General features: G+C 41.0%; 2 protein-coding genes across 2 annotated transcripts; one reads left to right on the top strand and one right to left on the bottom strand.

Moving 5' to 3' along the window:
* Positions 1-1,755: 1,755 nt before the first annotated feature.
* LOC125289886 (cornifelin homolog) lies at positions 1,756-14,162 on the bottom strand. Its single transcript, XM_048236994.1, has 4 exons — positions 13,428-14,162; positions 12,409-12,505; positions 8,280-8,431; positions 1,756-2,187 (listed from the first exon to the last, which is right to left on the bottom strand). Exons 2-4 carry the CDS (start codon positions 12,497-12,499, stop codon positions 2,059-2,061), a joined length of 372 nt encoding a protein of 123 aa, XP_048092951.1. The 5' UTR covers positions 12,500-12,505; positions 13,428-14,162; the 3' UTR covers positions 1,756-2,058.
* A 5,265-nt stretch (positions 14,163-19,427) lies between these two features.
* Positions 19,428-22,632, top strand: zgc:194312 (uncharacterized protein LOC794943 homolog). Its single transcript, XM_048236989.1, has 2 exons — positions 19,428-21,477; positions 21,883-22,632. Exons 1-2 carry the CDS (start codon positions 20,495-20,497, stop codon positions 21,941-21,943), a joined length of 1,044 nt encoding a protein of 347 aa, XP_048092946.1. The 5' UTR covers positions 19,428-20,494; the 3' UTR covers positions 21,944-22,632.
* Positions 22,633-23,659: the final 1,027 nt, after the last annotated feature.

Here is a 23,659-nt window from a genome sequence, read left to right as displayed (position 1 = left end):
CCAGACAAGCTACACTTTTCTTGTCATGTGAAATTAGCACAATTTAAAGTAGCTTCCTATGTAGTGAACTAGCCTACTGCTGTGTTTGTGTTAGGCTACTAATACATTTGACTGGGTGGTAGTTTTGTGTAGCGTTTTCTTCATGGCAGAGTAACTGATAGTTTAGCTCACTAAAATTTCGAAGTAGCTTGCCCAACACTATTATTCACATGTCATTTACCCTAACAAGAATAAGATGCCTCTCAAATTCCTTTTCATTCATTTATTTATTATTTTGTATCTCTCCAGAACAACTGCCTTGTTCAAGAAGACTGTGAATGAACTGAACGGTCTCCTCACACCCCTGGAACTGAGGAAGGTGCAGCTCTTCATTGCAGTACTGCAGGGCGTCTGCTACACTGTGACTGAATGTTTGATTTATGAGCTCCACCTTCATCACCTGCATTCGCCACTCTGTGTCCCATTTTCCCATCGTCTGGTTGACTCAGTCCTCTTTTATGGAGTTTACCCAGTTTACTATGCCATCTTATTTGCCCACCTGCTGTCTGAAGCACTTTTGTTCTCAGCCAAAGTGTACCCAAGCAATTTTAGCAAGGTGGGAACATACAAAATGACATGCACCAGTTGTGAAATCATAGAACCAACTGCATGACGGTAACTCTGTCTCACTGAGCCTGTGAAGACACTCCCTGATTCTTTACTGATTGCAATGAACGGGTTGATCTTAGCAGTTTCTAAAATGTTTCTTAATTCCTTTTTATTTAATCTCTTCATTGGGGCTGGAACCTTTCTGTGAACTGTAAATAACAGATGCTGTTGATGAACCCATTGACCCTGTACAAGTGACAAGTCACCTTTTTGTCTTGAATCGATGAACTGTTACACTTACTATGCCAAACCAATGTCTGTTTTTTAAGGATCAGAAACAAACCTACAAACTTGCACTTTACAATATTTATGGAACTTGTCTAACAAATGCTGTTGATATTGAACCCAGTTACTCCATTTCCTTTATGCCACACCAATGTCTGTTCATCTTTATTTTTGATGGCACTGAACTGAAAATGTTAATGGATTTTGTTCTGTAAATTTAACTCATTAAAACTTGTATCAAACCAGTTTTTGTCTATGCTGTCAAAAGTGGATTAGTTATGTTCCCAGTTTTTATATTGGATGTCCTCACTTTATAATATATCATATCAGAATATTCTATTACTGTTAAGCCCACTATGAATATTAAAATACACACAACCATGTTTCCTGTATCATACAGCTTTTCTACTGGGAGGTTTACAACTTATTCTGAGTATTCGGGGCATGTGTATTTTTAAATCACACAGTGATGATGGTGTGTCAGCTGTAGCCCATGACAAAAAGTCAGTTTAACAGATGGCCCTTACAATGAGCTTAATAGTAAAATGACACTGAAAATAGCCTAGGCCTCAAAGGGTAGCCTACCTACCAATTCATTGAAGCCCTTTTAAGGTGTGGTGGTTTTTTTTTTTTTTTTTTTTTTGGCACTCTCTATGCCCACGCATTACTGTACCTACAAGCCTGGGGGCTATGCCTCCCTGTCTTTCAATCTTAGTGACGTCCCTGGGCACCGCTGTGGCAGCGGTGAGATATGAATGTTTGCCCTTGCCAAGACTCATTGAACAATAGGTGTAGGAGAGGGTACACAAAGAGAAGAAAACGTGAGAATTACGTCACAGAATAAGATTATAAAGTAAAAAGACATCAGAATTTGTCCAAGAGAACATTTATTTAGCTTTTTATTGATGCATAGCTGTCAGCATAGCATTTGAGTTGAAAGCACATCTAGATATGCAAGAACAAAAAAACTTTTACAACTTTTTTAAAAACTAAAGTACGCTAAAACTTAGCGCAAAGGGCACCCAATGCATCTAGAACTGACAAAAAAAAGTGTCACAATACTGCCTGTTATAACAAAATTAATTTGAAGCCATTATTTTTTGGTAAAAGAAGTGCATTGAGTATAAACATGTGAAACTTGTGAAGTTGTGGATGTGCCCGTTTGTGGCTTCACCTTTCTCTGTCCTAGGCACGTATCACCTGCTGGGTGACCACAGTGGTAGCGTGGCCACGGTTCTTCAGTTCCCTGGACATCTGGCACCACACACAAGGGTAGCAACAACACACTGTGAGACAGTCATCACAACATGAACCCTGGGGAGGGAGAGAGAGAGAGAAATGTGGCACAATTCTGATCTGCAACATGGACATGTAAACAGGAAAAAATCACATGGATTCCAATATTTTCAGATCGGATTCCAGCCTCATTCCTATGTCGAAATAACACTGCAGTCTATAGAGGCAGATTGGGATATTCCCTGTCATTTTCAACTTGCACATTATAGAAAATGTCCACAATCTTTTTAATTTTTTGCATAACATTACATGTTGCATTCAGTTTCATGTGAACGCACGACTGGCAGAGCTGCTCTGAGTCAGAAAGGTCCATTATCACACTACAGATTCACACCCATCCTCCATCCTCTGACTATTTCTGTTAGTCTTGTACCTGTGAAGCTGTTGGTCTGACTGGTTTTTAGAAGAGTTTTGTACTCTGCCAGCTACCCAGATGAACAATACAAAAGTCAGTTCAACAGGAAGAGGCATTCAACCATGCTTCACTAAATCTCTCACCCCTCTGTTTCAGTCTCTCTCTCTCTAGTCCTTTTGAGACATGCACTGGACTCTCACTGACATGATTCGGGAATCAAATGGGCGGGCTATATGTGTGAACATTGTCCAAATTATTTTACCTCAATCACCCAGAACACAAAGTGATTAAAGCGCAGATAGATTCGTACCTAGTGAGACCTTCATGATAGACTAGCACTAATTACTAGTTCCCAATGGACAACCATTGAAAAGACGTTCTTAAAACAACTTTCGGTCCCCATGGATGTTCTTATTGTGAATGCATCCTGGGGACGGAAACATGTTGCCCATTTAAGGAAATATAAAATACATGTTTTCAGTTCAATGATCTGGGCTTGCCATATTAGCATTACTAATCATCATTATTGATTGATAGCCTAAACCAGTGGTCCCCAAACTACGGCCCGCCACCTCATTTTAGGTGGCCCCCCAAAACATGTCCGTGGTATATAGGATCCGGCCGGCACGGGAGTACGACATCGTCAAACTATAACCTCTGTAATTTCCCCCATTCATTCTCTATGGCGGGTCTTAACAGTACACATGTAATACTCTTTTTGTCCACTGGTGGTTGTTTTGGCGCTGTTTCGCGTTTGCCATCGAAAACGGAATGAAATGTATAGTAGGCCTACCTGCAAACAATGTAAGAGGCCTCTGCTGACTGCATCAGTGCTCAAAGTATTCTAAAAGTTTATCAATTAATTGTTAATAACTAACTAACTTCTATTCAAGTCATAATTCTGGAACTTTCTAGTATAATTATTTTTATTTTTTATCCACTTGTTCAAATATTCATACAGAGTTCACAAAGTTCTCATCAGGTGAGTGAAAGTTAGAATGGTGGTCATTTCAGATGTTTCTGCCACCACTTCATAAAACTCATAGTTTAAGAACTTTAAATTTGTAGGATATTGCTTGTTCACAACTTCAGCTGTGTATGCAAAGTTCAGAGTTCAAAATATACTTTTGGGACTCCCTGCTTATGGTTTTGAGAATGCTATTATTAGTATTATTTCATTTGAGCTACATTTTACACTGATATGGCAAGATGGCAATATAAACACAGATAAACAATGGTATTAAATTGCAATAGCCTATAGATTAAATGTAATGGAATATTCAACTAAGGTAGACTGCCTTTGTTCTGGCTAAGCTATTTATGGTTACTGATATACTCCGAGTCTCTGGCCCTCTCTTAGAGCCAGGCATAGTGAGCTGGCCCTCGGAAGAAAAAGTTTGGGGACCACTGGCCTAAACTGTGCATCATCCTAACAATATGTGACCCTGCAAGGCAAAACCAGTCGTTTTGCGCACAGTGCTATTTTGAGAAAACCACGATAAACAAACGTACGGGTTAAAATGTTGAATTTCAAGTTTTCGCATAATTCAACAGTATACAGTCTACACTTTCATATTGTGAACAAATTTCACGGATAAACATTCGTTTTGACTGTTAAACCCTGACTTTATTTAGGTGAAGAGTCAACACATTAGCAGTCATTCCATTTGTCCACGCTGCTATAAGGTTTTACGGTAGAGCTAAAATTTACTCATTACTCGTTACTCAATGTGTCAGCTCTCTATCGTTCTTGGCAGATGTAAACGAATATGAATGTGAAAGACTTGCCTTTCAGGGCACGAACAGTCAAAAGCACAAACTTTTAGAAATATCCTGGCGTCATTTTACGGACCAGGAGAAGTTTTCTATTGACGTAGCGCAATTTAAAAGTAGGCCTATACACAACCTGTGTACACAGAACTTTCTCTCCCCTTACTTCCCCGAAATACATTAATTATATTAACTAGGGGGCAGAAAAAAGACACTCACTCGGTTGATGAAACTGGACATGGTCATCCGCTTCAAAGTCACGATACCGTAAGGCTAGTAATAGCTGTGTCCTCACACTATCACATGTGACAATTTACTTAAAAGGTGATTTTCTCCTCTTCTGGCGTATCGTGACGGGAGAATCATGCCAACTTTGGATGCGGTTATCTTAGCGATACTTTTTGCAATACCCTCGATATACATATCGTTGGAAAGCTTAGTTAATGGCCGTTTATGTGAGCACAATAACTTAATTTTGTAAATTTTATCAAAGCAACTGGTTTCACCTTGCAGGGTCACATATATTGCATGTCAACCCTGTCCCCCTACACACACACACACTTACAGTAAACCACACTAAGTATTTATCCCAGATATTACCACCACCAGTGGTGTTGTTAGGTATGGGCATTCAGATGTGTTTGTTATTAGCCCCGGGTCTCTCTCAACACCTTTTTTCTTTTTTTAAAAAGAGTAAATGAGGCAGAATCTATTTATAATTTGTATTCCGATCGTGCATTAAAACCTTGAGATGAGACGGACCTAATTATCAAACATACAAGTAGGACACGGACGTCCTTTCACTCTCATGCAGCAAATCTAACTTGAACTTTACCTTAACATAAAACATAATTTGGAACATAGTGCATGCTCAAAGTAGCCTGTCTTGTTTGTAGAACAAGTTGTGAAGAGGACACTTGCTGCTATCAACACCCCGTAAGGCAACAGGTCCAGACAACATCCCAGGTCGTGGCGCTGAAGGACTGCGGGGGAGCTTAAGGATGTCTTCACAGACATCTTTAACACTTCCTGAAGCAAGCCATCGATCCCATCATGTTTCAAAGCTGCCACCATCATACCTGTGCCGAAGAAAACTGCTCCATCCTGCTTCAATGACTACCGCCCTGTGGCACTGACACCCATCATCATGAAGTGCTTTGGCGGCTTGTCATGTCACATATCAAAGCCATTCTCCCCCCCACCCTGGACCCCTTCCAGTTTGCATACCGAGCCAAGCGGTCTACAGAGGATGCAATCTGCTCTGCCCTCCACCCAGCCCTCACCCACCTGGAAAAAAGAGACTCATATGTGAGATTGCTGTTTATAGACTTCAGTTCTGCATTCAACACCATAATACCACAACAACTCATCTGCAAACTTCGACAAACTGGGACTCAGTACCTACCTCTGCAACTGGCTACTGGACTTCCTCTGTCAGAGGCCCCAAGTAGTACGTGTTGGCAACAATACCTCAAGCAGCATCACACTGAGCACAGGGGCCCCCCCAAGGCTGCGTGCTCAGTCCGCTGCTCTTCACCCTGCTGACGCATGACTGCACTGCAACCTACAGCAACAATCACATAGTGAAATTTGCTGACGACACAACTCTGGTGGGTCTCATCACCAAGGGCTTAGAGACTCAATACAGGTTGGAGGTCGACCATCTGACCACGTGGTGCAGGGACAACAACCTCCTGCTGAACGTCAGCAAGACCAAAGAGATTGTTGTTGACTTCCGGAGAGGTCACACCCAACACCTGCCACTGACCATCGACGGTGCTGTGGTGGAAGAGCGAGCAGCACCAAATTCCCAGGGGTGCACATCAGCGAAGACCTCTCCTGGACCACCAACACTGCATCACTGGCGAAGAGCTCAGCGCCGCCTGTACTTCCTGGGGAAACTCAGGCGAGCAAGTGCTCCACCAGCCATCATGACCACATTCTACCGAGGCACCATTGAGAGCATCCTCTCCAGCTGTATCGCTGTGTGTGGAAGCTGCACTGAATACAACAGGAAAGCCCTGCAGCGCATAGTGAACACAGCTGGAAGGATCATTGGTGCTTCACTCCCCTCCCTGAAGGACATTTACACCACCCACCTCACCCATAAGGCGACCAAAGGTGTGAGTGATGCAAGTCACCCCGCTCACAATCTGTTTGATCTACTGCCCTCTGGGAAGAGGTACAGAAGCCTGCGGCTCCGCCAGACTACCAGACTCACCAACAGCTTCATACACCAAGCTGTGGGATGCTGAACTCTCTCCCTCCTCTCCCCCTCCACCCTCAGCTACATAACATCCTGGACATTGGACCCACAATGGCCCTGCCTCTCCACTTGCACACTTGAACACTTGCACACTTGTACACTTTACAACTTGGTGTTGTTGTCCTGAAAACACAACACTTCTGCTGCTAAAAAGCTGACTTTGACTTTGACTTTGACTTTGAGAACGACACAAATCAACAAATTCCTCAAATTGCAGGACAAACTGCCGTTACTAATAGTAAGGAATAAGGTTTATCAGAATCCTGGGATTTGGTGGTTGCTATGGCCAAAGGCCAGTCGTTAGTTCCATCTTTCTCGTTGTCAAGCGGGCATATCCCAAGATTCTGATGAACCTTATCTTTAAAACATAGCTATTTTACTTAGCCTACTGCCATCCAACTACCTAAAAGCCATCTCCGTCATATGCTACAATGTTGCTTTGTTCTGAACGTCTGTATTTTACAGCTCGGATGCAATGAACTTCACAATGAGTTCTGCAAATTAATATACAAGTGTGATACGGCCACAAAAATGGATCTACTTCATAGGTGTGCAAATAATATATAATACATGTTCTAAAGAATGCAGGACAATGGGAAATTCCACCAAGCAGTGGAATAACAGAAATTAATGCACTTACGAGGTTTAAACGGCCCTCCTCTTCGTGTCGGGGCCATTTTACAACCTCGACTGTGCATTTATTTCTGTTAACAGACCACCGTGTCATCCATTATCCCTTACATAACTTTCTTTTGTTTCTGTCTATTATTTGGAAGGTCAGCTTTACAAATTGGGGTTTGGATATGCATTAAATAAGGCTAATTCAATTTGTTTGTAAAAAACAACTGACCATTTTTGGGGGTTCACAAACTTTCAAGCAGCACTGTATCCATTACTGGCGGCAGTACTGGTTAATAATGACCTTTCATCAGATGCAAATCACCTTCACACAGCTTGTCCATTTCAGCAATTTCCAACACAACAATACCCTGGAAGTCCAGAGTCCTCGCAAAAGCACAATTTGAATTGTCTCTGCAAGAGACTCTGGCAATGAATGATACACGTTACTTTTACCGATTGCATCATGAGGAACCAATCACATCGGTGTATCTGATACAGGCGGGCCAGAGGCGAGCTAAACAGATGATGACAGCGTTGCAACGAGTCAGTCAGTAAACATTGGTCGTAGTGTTATCCAGTGAGGTTTTCAAATGCATGCTTGGTGCCCGCCCCTCGAGTTGGGCCAGTTTCATTATTTGTGGTCAGACCCTTAATCTTTCTAGATTTACAGTTGTGTGCGGTGCAGTGCTGGAAACGCATCCCGTCCACTTTACATGGGCTTACGTCATTACGTCGTTGCGTCGCATTGCTCCCGTCGCTCGCGTCAAAGTTTAACTTTTGCTGCACCGACGTACAACAGAAGGCACCAGCCAATCAAATTACGGCTATACTTCAAGTAATTTGCATAGCTACCGTCGAGAACACCCACTGGCATGCGTTGACGGGACGCATCTGTGTGTGGGAGCCGTTACCACTTCATTCATTCCACATTCCAACATTTCTCAATTTTTCCCTTATCCTGTGCTTCCCTGATTTTATTTTTAGATATGGAAGACAGAAAGTACATGGAGAACATGTAGAAGTGAGAACTTGTTTCCAACATGGTCCCTGATGTCAGCAAGACAGTGCAGTCCCCTCTTCTCTCCCACCCAGACTTACATTGATGCCATGTCTCTCACGGATGGACTGGCGCAGGCAGCAGGAGACGGCCAGGCAGGCTAAAGGGTCCAGCAGAGGCATGCAGAAACACCAGCCATGCTGGGAGGCCGTCTGACACTGCAGGCAGGGGAAGCACCACATTGCACAGCAGCCTGGGAACGATGAGAGGGACGGTAAAAAACACAAACATTGAAATGTACAGTACAGCTCTGGAATTTTTTTGATGTCATCCTACGGTTGCTAAGTGACATTCAAATGAGTTGACGGTCATATTCAAAATTACCGTAAGAGACCACTGCAAATTTGAATATAACTGTCAACTAGAGATGCACCAATATGGAATTTTAGGGCCGATAACCGATATTTATTGGTTTGTTGTGACCGATACGATAACCGATAATATTACTCTTGAAAAAAAACATGTGAAAAGTGATTTGGGGAAAGCATTTAATAAGCATAATTTTATTGCAGTAATTTTACCTACCACCAAATGATGGACAGAACTCATAATAGTCCTCTATAGTACGGCAGTCAACAAAATAACAGTAGCCTATCCCTACAGTATGTGTGGCTCCTTTAAGTGAACCTGACGTCAGTGAATTGCGAGTGAGTGGCTAGAGAGTTTGAATCGTTTTCATTTAGGACTAAACGCTCATAAACGGCTCAGCTTGGAATAAGCTACAGTATAGCGACCAAATCAGAGTTTGTGAGGGTAACTGAATAAAGCTGCAACTCCTCAGACTGTATCTTATGTCTACTCTGTTGCGCACAACCTGCTGCAGCAGAAATGAAAGGCGTTAGCCCCGAAGGTTTTAATAACTTATTATGATGACCTGTCTGGAACTGAAGCACGAATGGTTAGCATATTTCTAGGTAATAATACAAAACCCAAGCTAAAGTAATGCAAATATAATACTAAAACACAACTTAGAACTAGGCCTACTTATGTACTCGTCCCACTAACGAGTTTGATTATTTGTTTCCCCGACCAGCGCAGTAAAGTGCAAACACACCAGCACAAGACAGCTCTAGATAGGGCTGAGCTCCGCTCTGTTAAGGTTAAATGGCGGATCATTCACGAGAGGATTTTGAGATGCACAGATTCCCAAATGAACGCATATCCACAGATTTTGTTAGAGTGGTGAAATACATTCACACCGCTAACATTATATTGAGGAAAAAGTAGTATAGTTTTAATTCACTATTAGAGGATTCACAGGAAGTGGAATTAGGTAAGAAAAGCAGGAAGTTGTGTTGACTTGTGTTGTACATACTTATTTTTATAATTTTATTTTTTAATTTTATTTTATAATGTTACTGTTACTATAATGTACACATACTGTTAATACTGTAGAATTCTGGGGTATTCTCACTGTATTCTGATGTGTTCATATGTTACTTCTGTGTGTAGTATACAATGAGGAGGTCCATAGCATTGTACATAACTTTGTGTAATACCAAAAGCCTGACCAGATGTGGACACTAAGGGAGGCTTAGGCCCGATGGAGATAGTGTGTTGTTCTGTTCGGGCTAGTATTTCCATCGGGTCAGAGCTGGTTTTGTAAACTGGTTGGCACCTGCCACGTTGGCATGATTGACGTTTGTTTTATTATAACAAGCTTTGTCTTAGGCTCTGACTCTGAGACGGATCGAGGAAGCGACTCGAGGAGCATCTTCTGTCGGAAAGCTCAAGTAGCCGGCTTCTAATAACAACCACAACTGTTAGACTCTGCGCAGTTTTACTGTTCAAGACTTTTACCATCTACAATAAATCATCATCTAATCACCGATCCTGTCAAGCTTTATTTTTTTTATTGTTTTATTGTGTTTTTATTCAAGAAAGATAAGATAAAACAGATCCATACATTCAGGTACAGTGTTGTCTTCTTGATTTCTGTTTTCTTATTTTGAATCAAACCCATCCCACCCGCACCACCCATATACTTCCATAAAAAAAAAGAAGGAAGAGGTTGAGGGAGGGAACAATTCCCACTCTGTGTAGAGGGCACATCAGACAACACACAATTGTACTGGGCAACATCTTACATTATCAGGACCTTATATCATCTGGGGGGAAAGTGTGTTAAGCCTCTCAAAGTATGACAACAATGGATCCCATATTTTATGGAATGTATTAGTTGATCCTCTAGAGAAGTACTTAATTTTTGTAATTTCAGGAATAGCGTCATGTGACTCATTCGGACCCGGACCCGGTGGGCTGCCGGTTCGAACCCCGACCAGTAGACACGGCTGAAGTGCCCTTGAGCAAGGCACCTAACCCCTCACTGCTTCCCGAGCGCCGCTGTTGATGCAGGCAGCTCACTGCTCCGGGTTAGTGTGTGCTTCACCTCACTGTGTGTTCACTGTGTGCTCTGTGTGTTCACTGATTCACGGATGGGATAAATGCAAGAGACCAAATTTTCAATTTACATTTACATTGTTGTTCATACATTGTTTATACTGCATATCCATTGATCTATTCTGCTCTTAACAGGCTACTGCTAATACATTGCACATATTTGTATTTAATTATTATAGTAAACCAGCGGTCACCAACCTTTTTGAGCCCAAGATCCCTCGGCCCTGAACAAAGGCAAGATCTACCTTAAAGCGTCAAAAGAGAATCAAAGCCAAAATACTTTCAAATTAAGGCCTTTATTTAGACAAATGTATCAGGTCAAAAATATCACATCCTCCACCCCCTTATACAGGTGTCAATGAAGTAACAACACTTAACATAGTCTTTACTTACATGATTTTGGTTTTGATTTTCTAATTGGAGAAAGTGTTTGTGACAACACATGTCATGATAAATTTGATAATGTTTGATTGCTGTTTTGGTGTGAAGCATCTTTCACTTAATGAATGCGCACTCTAAGTGAAAGTAACCTAGGCCTAGGCCTACGATGCGCTCCATGTCTGTAGCTGTCAGTGCACTTCCGCAATCGATACTTTCGTTTTCAATTCCTGTCAGGTAGCAGTTGATGTAGAACCAGCATAATTTGACTGCATTGACAAGTCCTATTGCTATCTATAGGTAAATCGCGATCGACGGGTTGGTGACCGCTGCTGTAATACCATTTTATTAACTGTATACTTCGGTAGACTGCACTATATGTCTTATACTGTTATACTGCACCACCACACATCATGCTTTTATGCACTTCTGCTTTTTTGCAGACTGCATTTTGTTGTCTCTACTTACTGTTAAGACAGAGGAACCAGGTAGAAAAACCATTGTGGAGCTATTGAAATAAGCTGGAGGATACCCATATTAAAATTATTGTCCATTATTGTCCCAGGACCATTTTCTGTAGCTTTTACTAGCTTTCCGGTTTCCTTTAACCACGCCTTCCTCTTAAACACAATTCTCTGCCCCACTGGTTTTAATGCCCTTCTAATGTTTCCATCACTTCAACTAATTGCACCACCCGGTCTGTCTCAATACATTACGCTTTTTAACCAAAGCGACTAACAACATGGTAAAATGATCCATTAGGTTGACCGCGTAGAGTTTTGAGGACCTGGCATGGATCCATATTTGTTTGTTGCACCATTGTGATATTCTCATTGTAGCTTTAAGTCCCTAGTAACGTGCACTGCGGATTGACAGTTCCCAAGATGGAAAAAAGTTTAAGTTCCTGGAGGTGAAGGGATTTCTGCCCCTTTTGACATGATGCCGTTTTCTGCAATGGCGGTTACATTAAGAATGTACTACAAATGAGAATACACGAGGCTGGCTGAAACGCGGGCTGCGGCTTATGCTGTCGCTTCAGCAGAAGCCAAATATCTGCTATTAAAAGTGTGAACACAAATGTAGGCACATTAGGAAACAGTTTGCAGTTTGTCACAATGTCTTAAATGAGCTACAGTGGTTAACAATCGGCTGCAGTTTCTAGTTATCTGTAAGCATCAAAAGGAATGCAAATAGGCTTGGTAAAATGCATGCATGTTTACAAACAGCAGACAGAATTTTCTTGTTGCTGAATCTTGAATAATTCTACAATCAGTAGGCGTACATTAAACATAACCGGTGCTTAGATTTTTCAGAGCGGGTTGAGATGGTCAGTGATCTTAAATCTTTGGATGTAAACTTGGGGAGAGTAAGGTTGACTTAAGGTTGACTTACAAGTGCCACAGTCTGCACAACAGTCACAAATCCCAGTGGTCCAGGCGCTTGAAGTATGGACCATCCTCGTTGTGGTTACCTGTACAGCCATTGTTCTGAAAGAAAGATTACACACTGAATAGGCCTACATGTTGAGGGATATGACATTTGGCCTTGGTGGGTTTGGGTAGGTTGGAACATCTTTTTTCTGACTTTCTAAAACACATTTTTGGATTTACACTGTTACTATTGGCTACTATTGCAAAATGACTCACCCATTTTATCTCATTCTCGTGAAAGCCCTATCCCATGGTTCACTGAACAAAATGAAACCTGGCCATGCTTCATGCACACATAGGTTCCTGATAGCCAATGTGGGTTTTGTAATGAAATGTTTAATAAACAAAAGGGAGACATAAAACGCATAAATCTGAGTTCACAGTAGCTACTCAACCGCAGTAGCCTACATTAGATGAATGTTATTAATATTATCATTAGACTATTGCGTGAAGTGAGATTTTTAAATGCCGCCCCTTGAGTTGGGCCATTACATTGTTCGTGGCCAGACCCTTAATCTTTCTAGATTGCAGGGTCTGGAATTTCCAGGCTACTACAGGTATAATTTCATCAACCTTTTTTGGGTTAAATGTTACAGGCTAATCATTAATCTATTTGATACAGGAAATAATGCAACCTAAAAATACATCTAATAGCCTACGTTACACACAGTTCAGTGTGGCAAAAATGATCTTCTTTAGGCATTCCGAAGTAGCCTAGGTTATTTTTCTCAGACATTTAGCTCTTTCGATGCATGTTGGCACATATTTCTAGGACCTACTTTTGTTTTTACTATTCAATAAGCCTATGTTACAGAGTGGTGGGCCATATAGCCTATAAGAGCATGGCCGTTTTAGTGGGACTATAATGGGCTATAGGCTTAATCTGAGTAGCCTACCCAAATTCGCATCAGGCTAGAATAGAAAACAGTCCGTTATGATATCCTTGAAGTGTACTGTAGCCATCAAGTGGTTTTAGCCTACCTTTTTTTGTCGTTGGTTGTTCTCAGTCTCCTCGGTCTCGGGTTAGCAGCAGATAATAGACGACTTCTAAGGTATGGTGACAGTCTAAAATTAAGGTCCGTCTTTATATTTCTGCATCGATTCCACCTTATGCCAGCGGAAGTTTCGTTTCTTCGGAAGGGCGGCGCTGGTTAATCAACAGCTAGAAAAAGTATTTTCAGTAGCCTAGGCTATGAAGAAATCGTTTAGAGTTTAGGAGATGCACTAATGCGAGCACCATGGAGAGTCAAGTGTGTTGCATCTAAATCACCTTGTACGAGTTTTAATAGCCACCGTCAAGTTTAAAATATTTCTGTTCAAAAGTTAAGAGCCAAAACATAAATTGAAGTAGGCCTATAGGCTACTACAACGTCTAATCCATGTCCTAACATGAACATTTATGATGTAATTCAGAATGAACACCTTTGACACTCCCTAAAACCCAACGCCATGTGCCATGTCGGTGTTTCATCTAACATGATTAGATTATTTAGCCTACTATAGCCTGTAGAAAATTACAGTTATATGTCTCTGATAATAATTTGATCTGAACAGTTGCCATGTGAGGTGCCAAGACTAGGCTACAATGTTCAGAACATTCATATGCCATAGCAAATTAAAGTCCAGCCAGGGAATAATGAACGGTCACGCAGCTGTAAATTGTAGGCTAATGTAGGCCTATTCATAGCAAATTCAGTAAGTCTGATAGCATTAGGCCACAAATAATAGTTTCTAATTTAATTTAATAGTAAAAACAAAACATGAAATATAGCCGCAAGCGGCAATGGCGGGCCCGAGCACCTGCGGGCCTTAACCCGTGACATTTCGTAATCCAAACCAAATTGGTGCATTTGTGAAATATACATATTTGATGTGTGTGCTATTTGTTTTTGCATTTTATTTTCTGGCACATTTTCCTGCTTGGCCAGGTGGTGGCGCTATGCCAGGCAGGCCCATTGGGTGTCTGGACATCATCATAATTATAATATCTATTAACCTGAGAAGTTTTAGACCATTTATTCAAAGCATAGAGCATTTCTTGCACATTTCCTGCTTGGTCAGATGGTGGCGCTATGCTAGGCATGTGAATTACACATGTGAATATCATTACAATAATGATATCCAATATGTTGTAAAGTTTCAGATTAATCAGTTAAGGCATCGTCCATTTCTGGCACATTTCCTGCTTGACCAGGTGGTGGCGCTATGCCAGGCAGGCCCATTGGGTGTCTGGATATCATCATAATCATAATATCTATTAACCTAAACAGCTGTGATCTGAATCCTGCACTCGGCTAAACTTCCTCATTGGCAAACTGCATTCTGTCAGAATCAGAGCCCTAACATCACGTAGGGTGACGATGAACTCGGTGACTGGCGCTGCAGACTATGTTGAACAATGGCATCACTGTGTGGTTTGGGAACATCACTGCCAGGGACCATATACATGCCACCAGAGGGCGTCTCCCTTCCACGCCTACAGGACATCTACCGCCGCAGAGCCCACAGCATCAATAAAGTAACTAACCCATCTCCAACACAACCCTAACCCTAACCTCATGCCCTCTGGAAGAAAGCGGTACAGAGGTGTGCACCCAACCCCCCCCCGAACCCCCGAAGGGTAGGGCGGACACAGTTCCCACAGTTCCCCCAATAACACTATATATTATCCGGGGGCCAAGAATTATTGTCTGTCATAGGGCCCAAATTATCTAGCAGTGCTCTTGCGAGGAGGACCCATGAAGGTGTAGGATCATTCTGACCCTCTGAATGCCTGCCCAGTTTCATGGAATTCTGTTCATGGGGGACCAATGCAATACATTAAATATATGTGTACATCTAGGACTACACTACAGTACGCATGCACACATACACACACTCATGAACACACGCAATAACACACAAAGATACATGCACACACATGCAGGCACACACACACACATAAACACACACACAAGCACACACACACAGGTATTCACACACACACATGCACGCATGCACACGCATAAACACACACACACACACATAAACACACACATACATAAACACACACGCACACACACACACACACACACACACACACACACACACACACACACACACACACACACAGAGTAGACATGTAGGCATACGCATGCACATAAACGCACGCTCAGACTCATTTATATACAAAAAAGTTGTAAGAGTAGGTGATGGAGACAAATTGACAATCGTGATTTATTTTGCGGAGACAATGTGCAGGACTGAGCGGCGGTCATATTATGTACCGCTTTGCGGTACACCTAGTTTAATTGAATAGGGATACTAGTTTTGAACTTGACTTTGACTTTGATTTGAGACCAGCCTACCTTCTTCCATTGCTCGGGTCTATTGTAGACAGGCTGCCAGCTGAACAGCCCCATATACACGCCTGTGACGCCGTCCTGTGTTCTTACGCCGTCCTATCAAAATCAGCAAGGAGGCGATTTGTGCTGCAGTTGGTCATCTGTGGGATCATGCCACCAGGGCTAGCCTTCCCCCGCAACACGCTTTGGGCACCCATGACCCTGTTGCTGGTTCACCACACCGGTGCCTACATGTCAGACAGAGACTGAGAAACAATTGCAAAAATGGTCACTCTGTTTTTGTATCTATCCACTTCTAAGCAAATTAGTCTAGTTCCCCCTGAAACTCTTCTGACGCTTGCAGAGGTAAGTTCATCAAGTATAATATTGCCCCCTGGTGGTCGTACTTGTACAGTGCTGTGAAAAAGCATTTGTCCCTTCCCAATTTTTTTATATTTTTACATGTTTGTCACATTTAAATGTTTCAGTTCATCCAACTAATTTTAAGACACACACAAGACAACTGAATAAACAAAAGAATGCAGCTTTTAAATGATCATTTAATTTATTGAAGGTGAAAATTGTTTCAAAACCTATATCACTCAAGTGAAAAAGTATTGCCCCCCTAAACCTAATAACTGATTGTGCCACCCTTGCCCAATCAAACGCTTGTGATAACTGGCAACAAGTCTTTTACATCTCTGCAGAGGAATTTCGGCCCACTTTTCTTTACAGAATTGTTTTAATTTTGCCACATTAGAGGATTTTCAAGGTCATGCTACAGCATCTCAATTGGATTCAAGTCAGGACTTTGACTAAGCCACTCCAAAACCTTAAATTTGTTTCTTTTGAGCCATTCAGAGATAGATTTGCTTGTGTGCTTCAGAGCCTGCTGCATAACCCAACTGCGGGGCATTTTCCTTCAGGATTTTTCTGGTAGAGAGCAGAATTCATGATTCCATCAATTATGGCAAGTCGCAGGTCCTGAAGCAGCAAAGCAGCCCCAGACCATCACACTACCACCATTGTTTGACTCATTTATTTATTTATAAGGACAACACAGATTCATTAACTTTTCTGAAAAAATGTGCCGGTGTGTTAGCCAGTAATTTTCAACTGTAGTCCTTTGGCAAGACATTATGAGAACCATCAATTGACTTGGCCAGGCCAGTTGTTCCCAGATGCCAAGTCAGCAATATCAGTCAAAATTAGGGCTGTCAATCGATTAAAAAAATTAATCAAACACTATTTCTTTGCATCGACTTTAGAGTTGACAAACTCCGGTGATATGCAAAGTCCTTGCTGCAGATATTGCAGAGGACTTTATTTTAATCAACACTTTATTTTTATCAACACCATCAGGCCGTTTTTTAAAAGTAAATGTTCCAAGCACATTTTCTTCTCTCTCCTTCATTTTACAGTCTAATGGTTACTGACTAGTATGGCTCGGGGTCAAAGGTCATACGGAATCGATTAATCTGCACTATTTTTTTTTAATCAGTTATTTTTTCTCAAATTAATTAATCGAAATTAATCAGTTATTTTGACAGCCCTAGTGAAAATATATTTTACACCTAAAAACACAATACAAAAAAGCAAAAACAAGACACCTTAAGCTGGGTTATGATTTCAGTGGGGACGGTGGGAACGCGCACCTATCAGATTCATAATCCCAAAAGTCTTTGGGGTCATCAAGATGTTGTTTTGCAAATGTGAGATAAGCCTTTGTGTTCTTTTTGGTAAGCAGTGGTTTTTGCCTTGCAACTCTTCCATGGATGCCATTTTTGCCCAGTCTCTCTCTTATTGTAGAATCATGAACACTGACCTTAACTGGGACAAGTCTGGGTTCTTTTGGGACCTCCTTAATGAGTCGTTGATGCCTTTTGGAGGAATTGTGGTAGGCCAGCCACTTCTGGGAAGGCTCACCATTGTTCCAATTTTTCTCTATTTGTAGATAATGGCTCTCACTATGGTTCGTTGGAGTCCCAGAGGCTTTGTAACCCTTTCCAGACTGATTGATGTCAATGGCTTTGATTCTCATCTGTTCTTGAATTTCTTTAGATCGCAGCAGCATGCATGTGCTGATTTTTGTGACCTTTTAGTCAACTTTACATTGCCATACAGGTTTTATTTAAGTGATGCTTAGATTCAACAGGGCAGTAGTCACACCTGGGTGTGTCAAGTGTAGTTGAACCAAATTGTCAATTAAATTTGGTCAATTGGTTAATTTGTAACTAAGGGGGCAATTACATTTTTAGCCTATATGAGCAACCAGTTTTTGAAGGATCTTTTGCAGGATCAAACTGATTTTGATGGTATATGGTCATGTGAAGAACTGATAAACAAAAGATCCCATGCCAGCTGGCCATGCTATGCACTGTTTAGTTTTTTTGCCTAAAACACCCCTTCAAAATTCTTTACAGTAGACCACTACCTTGCCAACACAAAAAGATGCTTTAAAGGATTTTGCATGCTGGTTTTCACATACCCTTACAAATGATTGAAAGAAAGCCAGATGTATTGGCTAAAATGTATAGGTCTTGTCTAGTCACAATCCTTCTATAAGGAATGTCCTTTGGACTAAGACCAAACTGTAGCATTTTGGGAAGTCACATCAGCTCTGTGTTTACAGATGATAAATTGAGGTGTCCAAGAAGAGACCACCATACCTATTTTGAAAAATGGAGGAGGCGTGGTTATGTTTTCATACTGCGTTGCTGGATCTGGCCCAGTGAGCTTTAAATCTGAGCAGGGCACAAATAGCACAGTTTCTGTTTCATTTACAGGCCATGGGTCCTCCAACAGCATATGAGCACTCACAACACACAGCCACCCAAAAATGGCTAAAGAACAAACAGTGGACTATTCTGAAGTAGCCTTCAATGAGCCCAGAACTGAACCCCATTAAACATCTCTGAGAAGAGCTGTAACAATCTGCGGAAGGCACTCTTCTGTCACAGCTGGAGCAGTTTACGAAGAGTGGGCAAAACTACCTGCCGACAGATGCTCTGAAGATTCATTCGAAGCTATATGTACTCAGGTTTCTCCACTATCCTCATTTATGAGTTATCAATTTTGATTGAATCTACTCTCTGTACGTACATTTATTAGTCTGAAAATGCCATTCTACACATTTCCACATGGTTTATTGCGCTTTCAATGCCCTCAATTGCTTCTGTAAGGGGCATTAGTGACTTGAGCTCACTAGATTCAAATGGGCATAACAACGCTGTGGGGCCAGGTGAGTGACACTTGCTATGAAGGGAAGATGGACATCATCATCCTCTCTTAGAAAGACCTATGGAATTCACTGCTCAGCTTTCCACAACCTTATTCATATGATTTGGAATACCAAATGCAGTCATGGCATATTTTTTTAATGTATTTCACTGCTGCTACCACAACAGTGTAACTGACTTTCAAATAAATGGTGAATTACAGTAGCCTAGAAATCTAGACGCACCCTAGCGGCAGCCTAGAATTACAGATGCATAACCAAATAACTTGCCAGTTCATGGCCTTGTGAAGTGGGATTGACAATTCTTTAGTCACCTACCAAGCTTGCTGACTGGACTGATTAAGGAGCCTGTACTGCCAATGCTGGCTATATGACTATGCCAAATTCAGAATATCCTTCTAAATGAAGATAAAACCTCAAGTCATTACACAGTGTTCAGCAGAAATATGGTGTCTGCTGTTTCATTTGTGCTTGCCAGTTTAGCAAAATAAAAGTAGAGTAGTAAAGAAATATTCTGTGCTGTGGAAAAAAACTGTGTCAAACACCACAATGTCAGGCTATTATACAGTCAGTAGTAAAAGTCATGTATATATCATGCATTCCACATAAACAGACAAATCTGTGTGCTGAACAAATATTGATTTACATCATTTACACCAGTAATGGCAAATATTATTTAAACAAGTTTGTATGAATACTTTAACATATGGATAAGACACACTGAAATGCTGAAAAAATATGAAAATGTCTTCACTCCCCGATTTAAAATTCTCTTTGAGGAACTTTGCTCTAAATACACCAGGGTGCACTATCACGCCTCAAAATAATTACCCTTCAGTAAATGAAGTATGCATAGGTTGACATACAGATGATGATAATGAAAAATGCACACATGCATGCGCGTGCATACTTATATACATAGGCTACATAGGGTATGTGTGATGATACAAATGCATAGATTACCTACATCCCCGCGTATAACATACACACACACATACATAGGCTACATGCACACACTATTGTAAATAGAGCAAAAGTGTAGCCTACTCAGCATTTGACGTGTTCTTAATGCAGCTATTTGAATGAGTTCATGTGCGATCCATAATAATATTTTACTTTTTTTTTTTTTAAAGATATATATAGTTGAGGAAGACAAGCTTTACTTATCATGTCATCGGCATCACCATCTCATCCTCTGTTTATCACGTGTGTGAGAGAGTGTATAGGGGAAAGAGAACGAGAGGGGTAGGGCTGTGTGAAGTCATTTTCTTCAACAACCGTTGAAGAATTGAGTATGCGTCTGGACCCCGTGGCTCTGTGGTATTGAGGCACCTCGGTTTAATTCTCGAAGTTTGAAATAGGAAGATTTGTTTTAAGAGGGGAAACTACGCGTCTGATTTGTTTGGGCGCTTGGCTATGAAAATACGCATATTTGGGGAAATTTGGGGAAATGTGTGGACGTATATGGTGCGATTTCATTAGCGAAGATGGAGGCTAACACGCCAAATTTCAACAATGTGAGCTATAATCAGTTTAATGGCACGATGAAGCTCTCTAACGAGACGAAAGTCAACGACTATATATACGTTCGTGTCTGTGTATCAGCAGTTGCCTTCATTATTTTGGCTTTCTTCAACATTGTCATCAATTGTATCATCCTGCGCCAGGAGAGACTGCGGAATCATGCGCGCTTCGTACTGGTGTTCCACCTGTTACTTTCTGCGCTCATCTATTTTGCCGTGTGTTGGGGATTTAATCTGCAGATTTACCTGAAAGCGCGGCTAAAGGCATCTACATGTGCCACGGTGATTACTGTACTGACCACAAGTGCGTCCAACATCCTTCTCACCTTGACGGTGATGGCAGTGGACCGCTACTGGGCTATTTGTTTCCCATTGCGCTATAGCAACTTGTGCGCACGAAAATGGCCCTGGCTTCTAGGACTTCTTACCTGGGCCCTTGCAGCCATTATACCCCTTACTCTTTTCCCATGGACAGAGAGAGGGGACTCGAATAGACTCTGTGGGAGAGCAGCGCTGAAAAAAGGAGAACTACACAAAATCGTATTGATCACCATATGTTTCGTTATTATTCTCTACAGTTACGCCAGGATTTGTCTCGAGGGACGCCGGTTAGGTGTGTTAAACCGGCGCAATAAGATCGGCTGCAGGACTATTGCTTGGCACGGGCTTCAGCTCGCTGTCTATATCCTTCCAAACTTCATAAGCTTTCTCCTGTACATTTTGCTAAAGTATGAGCACATTCACCAGGACGCAAAGGACTTGTTTGCAGTGGTGAACTTCGCATTCTTCAGTATAGCACAATGCATTGCGCCAATTGTTTACGGACTGCGCAAAGAGGAGATTTTGGAACAGTTAAACCAAAACGGTTTGTGCTTCTCCTGTCCACTTAAGACTTTCGTGGAGTGGACTGTTCGCCTGACAGAACCCTGTCACCATTCCTACTCACGGTATGTGATTTTTCCACAGTGCCTTTGCAGAGGCTAATCATTGACTAGTTTGGGCACATTTAACCTAACATTATTCATATTCCAGCATGTGTGTATTCTTCATTATCCGTTAACATAGGCTACTACCATTTCTTGCGCATATATTTTATTAAAATTAACATTTTAGTTCAACATGTTTTTGACACACCAGGATGTAGGCTATTTTTGACGACATTTGAAGGATTCGTTTTTGCTTTTTTGCGCAAGCACAGACCAGCCTATAGTCTACTTAATTTAGTATTTCCTCTATGTTTGTGGTTAGTCTTCGAGGGGGAATTTCTAAGTAAAATAGGCTAAAGCGATGCTCTCAGGGGATGGTCCAATGTTTAATTCAAACGACATTTCTCTCATTTTTAATTTCTACAGGGAGAGACGACTCACGTCTCAGACTCTGCTCTCACTAGAACCTCTTCGCGCCCCTGTGTAAACGACTACAAACAACCATCCTGCAGGAATTTTTATAGACCAGTTATTACATCCGATCAAAGAGATGAACATTTCAGTGGTCAAAGAAGGGGGTGGGGTTAAACTGTGAATATATGTGAGTATGGAAAATGCATCACTGTGCGGTATGATGTATAAACCATAGCCTTTTAATTTATTATCATTATTTCAATGTGAATCATTGAGAACCTGTCTGACGATTTCTGTTGTTTGTCTGTACCCAAATTGTGGTTATGTAAACAAACATTTTTGTGGTTATTAAAAGCAAGGGGTTATTCTGTATAGTTCTCAGGGTACTTTTCCATCACTGTTATCAGGGAAATCATAACTATGAGTCAGTAGACTTGCAGTCAGGGACGTTGTTAGGCCTGTTTTGTGGGGGGCCTATATCTACATGGTAACTTTGGGCTGAAATTCTAATGTATAGCAGCCCAAAATAATGAACTTGGCTTCCATGTTAAATAATCAAAAGTTGATCATAGCATGCACAGATCAACTGTGCTTTTGAATAGATATTTCTGCCGGTATGGTACAGGTGACATGAATGTAAAACAATCATAATATAAATTCATCATGATGTAAAGGCTGACATAAGAAATATGCAAGCATGATCACATCATACTTTCCCAGATATGGGTATATTGTCTTGAAAAAGAGCTCTTTTCCAAAACGCCATAAATCAATTTTTGAAAACATTAATACGTTTTTACATTAATTGTGAATACATTAATTCTGTTATTCATTATGTGTATTTCAGGTAATATAAATAAAAGTGCAGATATTTGAGTAAAGATAAATCAAATAACAATAACTCAATTACAGTTCCACTGAATTTACTTGGGGAAAAAAAGATTAATGCAAATGCAATGGAGGATATACAGCGTTTTGGAACCACATTTTAATATATAGATGGCCCTATGACCAAGATAGTAAATAACCTAGGCCTCAAAGTACTAATATGTGATTTTTACAGTGGGTACTAATGTAAATACTTAATGTAACTTCACAACAGTTCATGACATGGAGGGGGGGGGGTGGCCCCCCTATTTTCAGAAGCTAACAGGTTAAAATTTTTATTTGAGAGCATAATACGTTAATTGGTGGAATTTTGAGCAAGAACGTCGTTTGCATTAACACCAAATTGCCTTACAGTGAAAGTACACACTCTGAAAATAGACCCTATAGACTCTGTGCACAACTAATGGCATGGTGTCCCTGTTAATACCAATTAATTGAAGCCCTTTTTGGGTGTGGTGAATTTTTTTAAATTTTATTTTTTTTTACTTACAACCCTGGGGGCTAAGCCCCTCCTATCCTTCAATCCTAGTGATGTCCCTGCCTGCAGTCATTTAATAACATGCCAAGAAACTGCAGAAATGTATGTCAGTTCAATTAATAAATATTGGAATTGGAAACATTGGGTGCGATTAAAGTATTCAAGGACTGACCCAATAAATCTAAATCATTTTGTATATTCAGTTTTTATTATCATGCAAACAATGAACTGAGTATATTCCAGCAACAATATATTTAAGATAAAAATTAATGGCAAAAGTAAAGAGTTCAATATTTAATCTGTTATAAACTGAAACATTGAAAGGTTTTCACAATGCTTGTGAGTACAGCATATCATTGTATATTGTTTATAGTATGTATATATTATTCTAAAAAACTACAAAGCTAAGATGGATCCTGAGCC

This window comes from Alosa alosa, chromosome 24, assembly GCF_017589495.1.
Source record: "Alosa alosa isolate M-15738 ecotype Scorff River chromosome 24, AALO_Geno_1.1, whole genome shotgun sequence".
Classification (NCBI taxonomy): Eukaryota; Metazoa; Chordata; class Actinopteri; order Clupeiformes; family Clupeidae; genus Alosa; species Alosa alosa.
The sequence above is the reverse complement of the archived record's forward strand: the minus strand, read 5'-3'. Positions and strand labels throughout refer to the sequence as shown.

What these genes read in the sequence shown, in the direction of transcription:
- LOC125289886 (XM_048236994.1), bottom strand. Translation starts at nt 12,499, where the DNA reads ATGGCTGTACAGGTAACCACAACGAGGATGGTCCATACTTCAAGCGCC. An exon ending in TTGTGCAGACTGTGGCACTT is followed by an intron (nt 8,432 to 12,408) that starts GTAAGTCAACCT and finishes CATCGTTCCCAG; the next exon opens with GCTGCTGTGCAATGTGGTGC. An exon ending in GTGAGAGACATGGCATCAAT is followed by an intron (nt 2,188 to 8,279) that starts GTAAGTCTGGGT and finishes CTCCCTCCCCAG; the next exon opens with GGTTCATGTTGTGATGACTG.
- zgc:194312 (XM_048236989.1), top strand. Translation starts at nt 20,495, where the DNA reads ATGGAGGCTAACACGCCAAATTTCAACAATGTGAGCTATAATCAGTTT. An exon ending in TGTCACCATTCCTACTCACG is followed by an intron (nt 21,478 to 21,882) that starts GTATGTGATTTT and finishes TAATTTCTACAG; the next exon opens with GGAGAGACGACTCACGTCTC.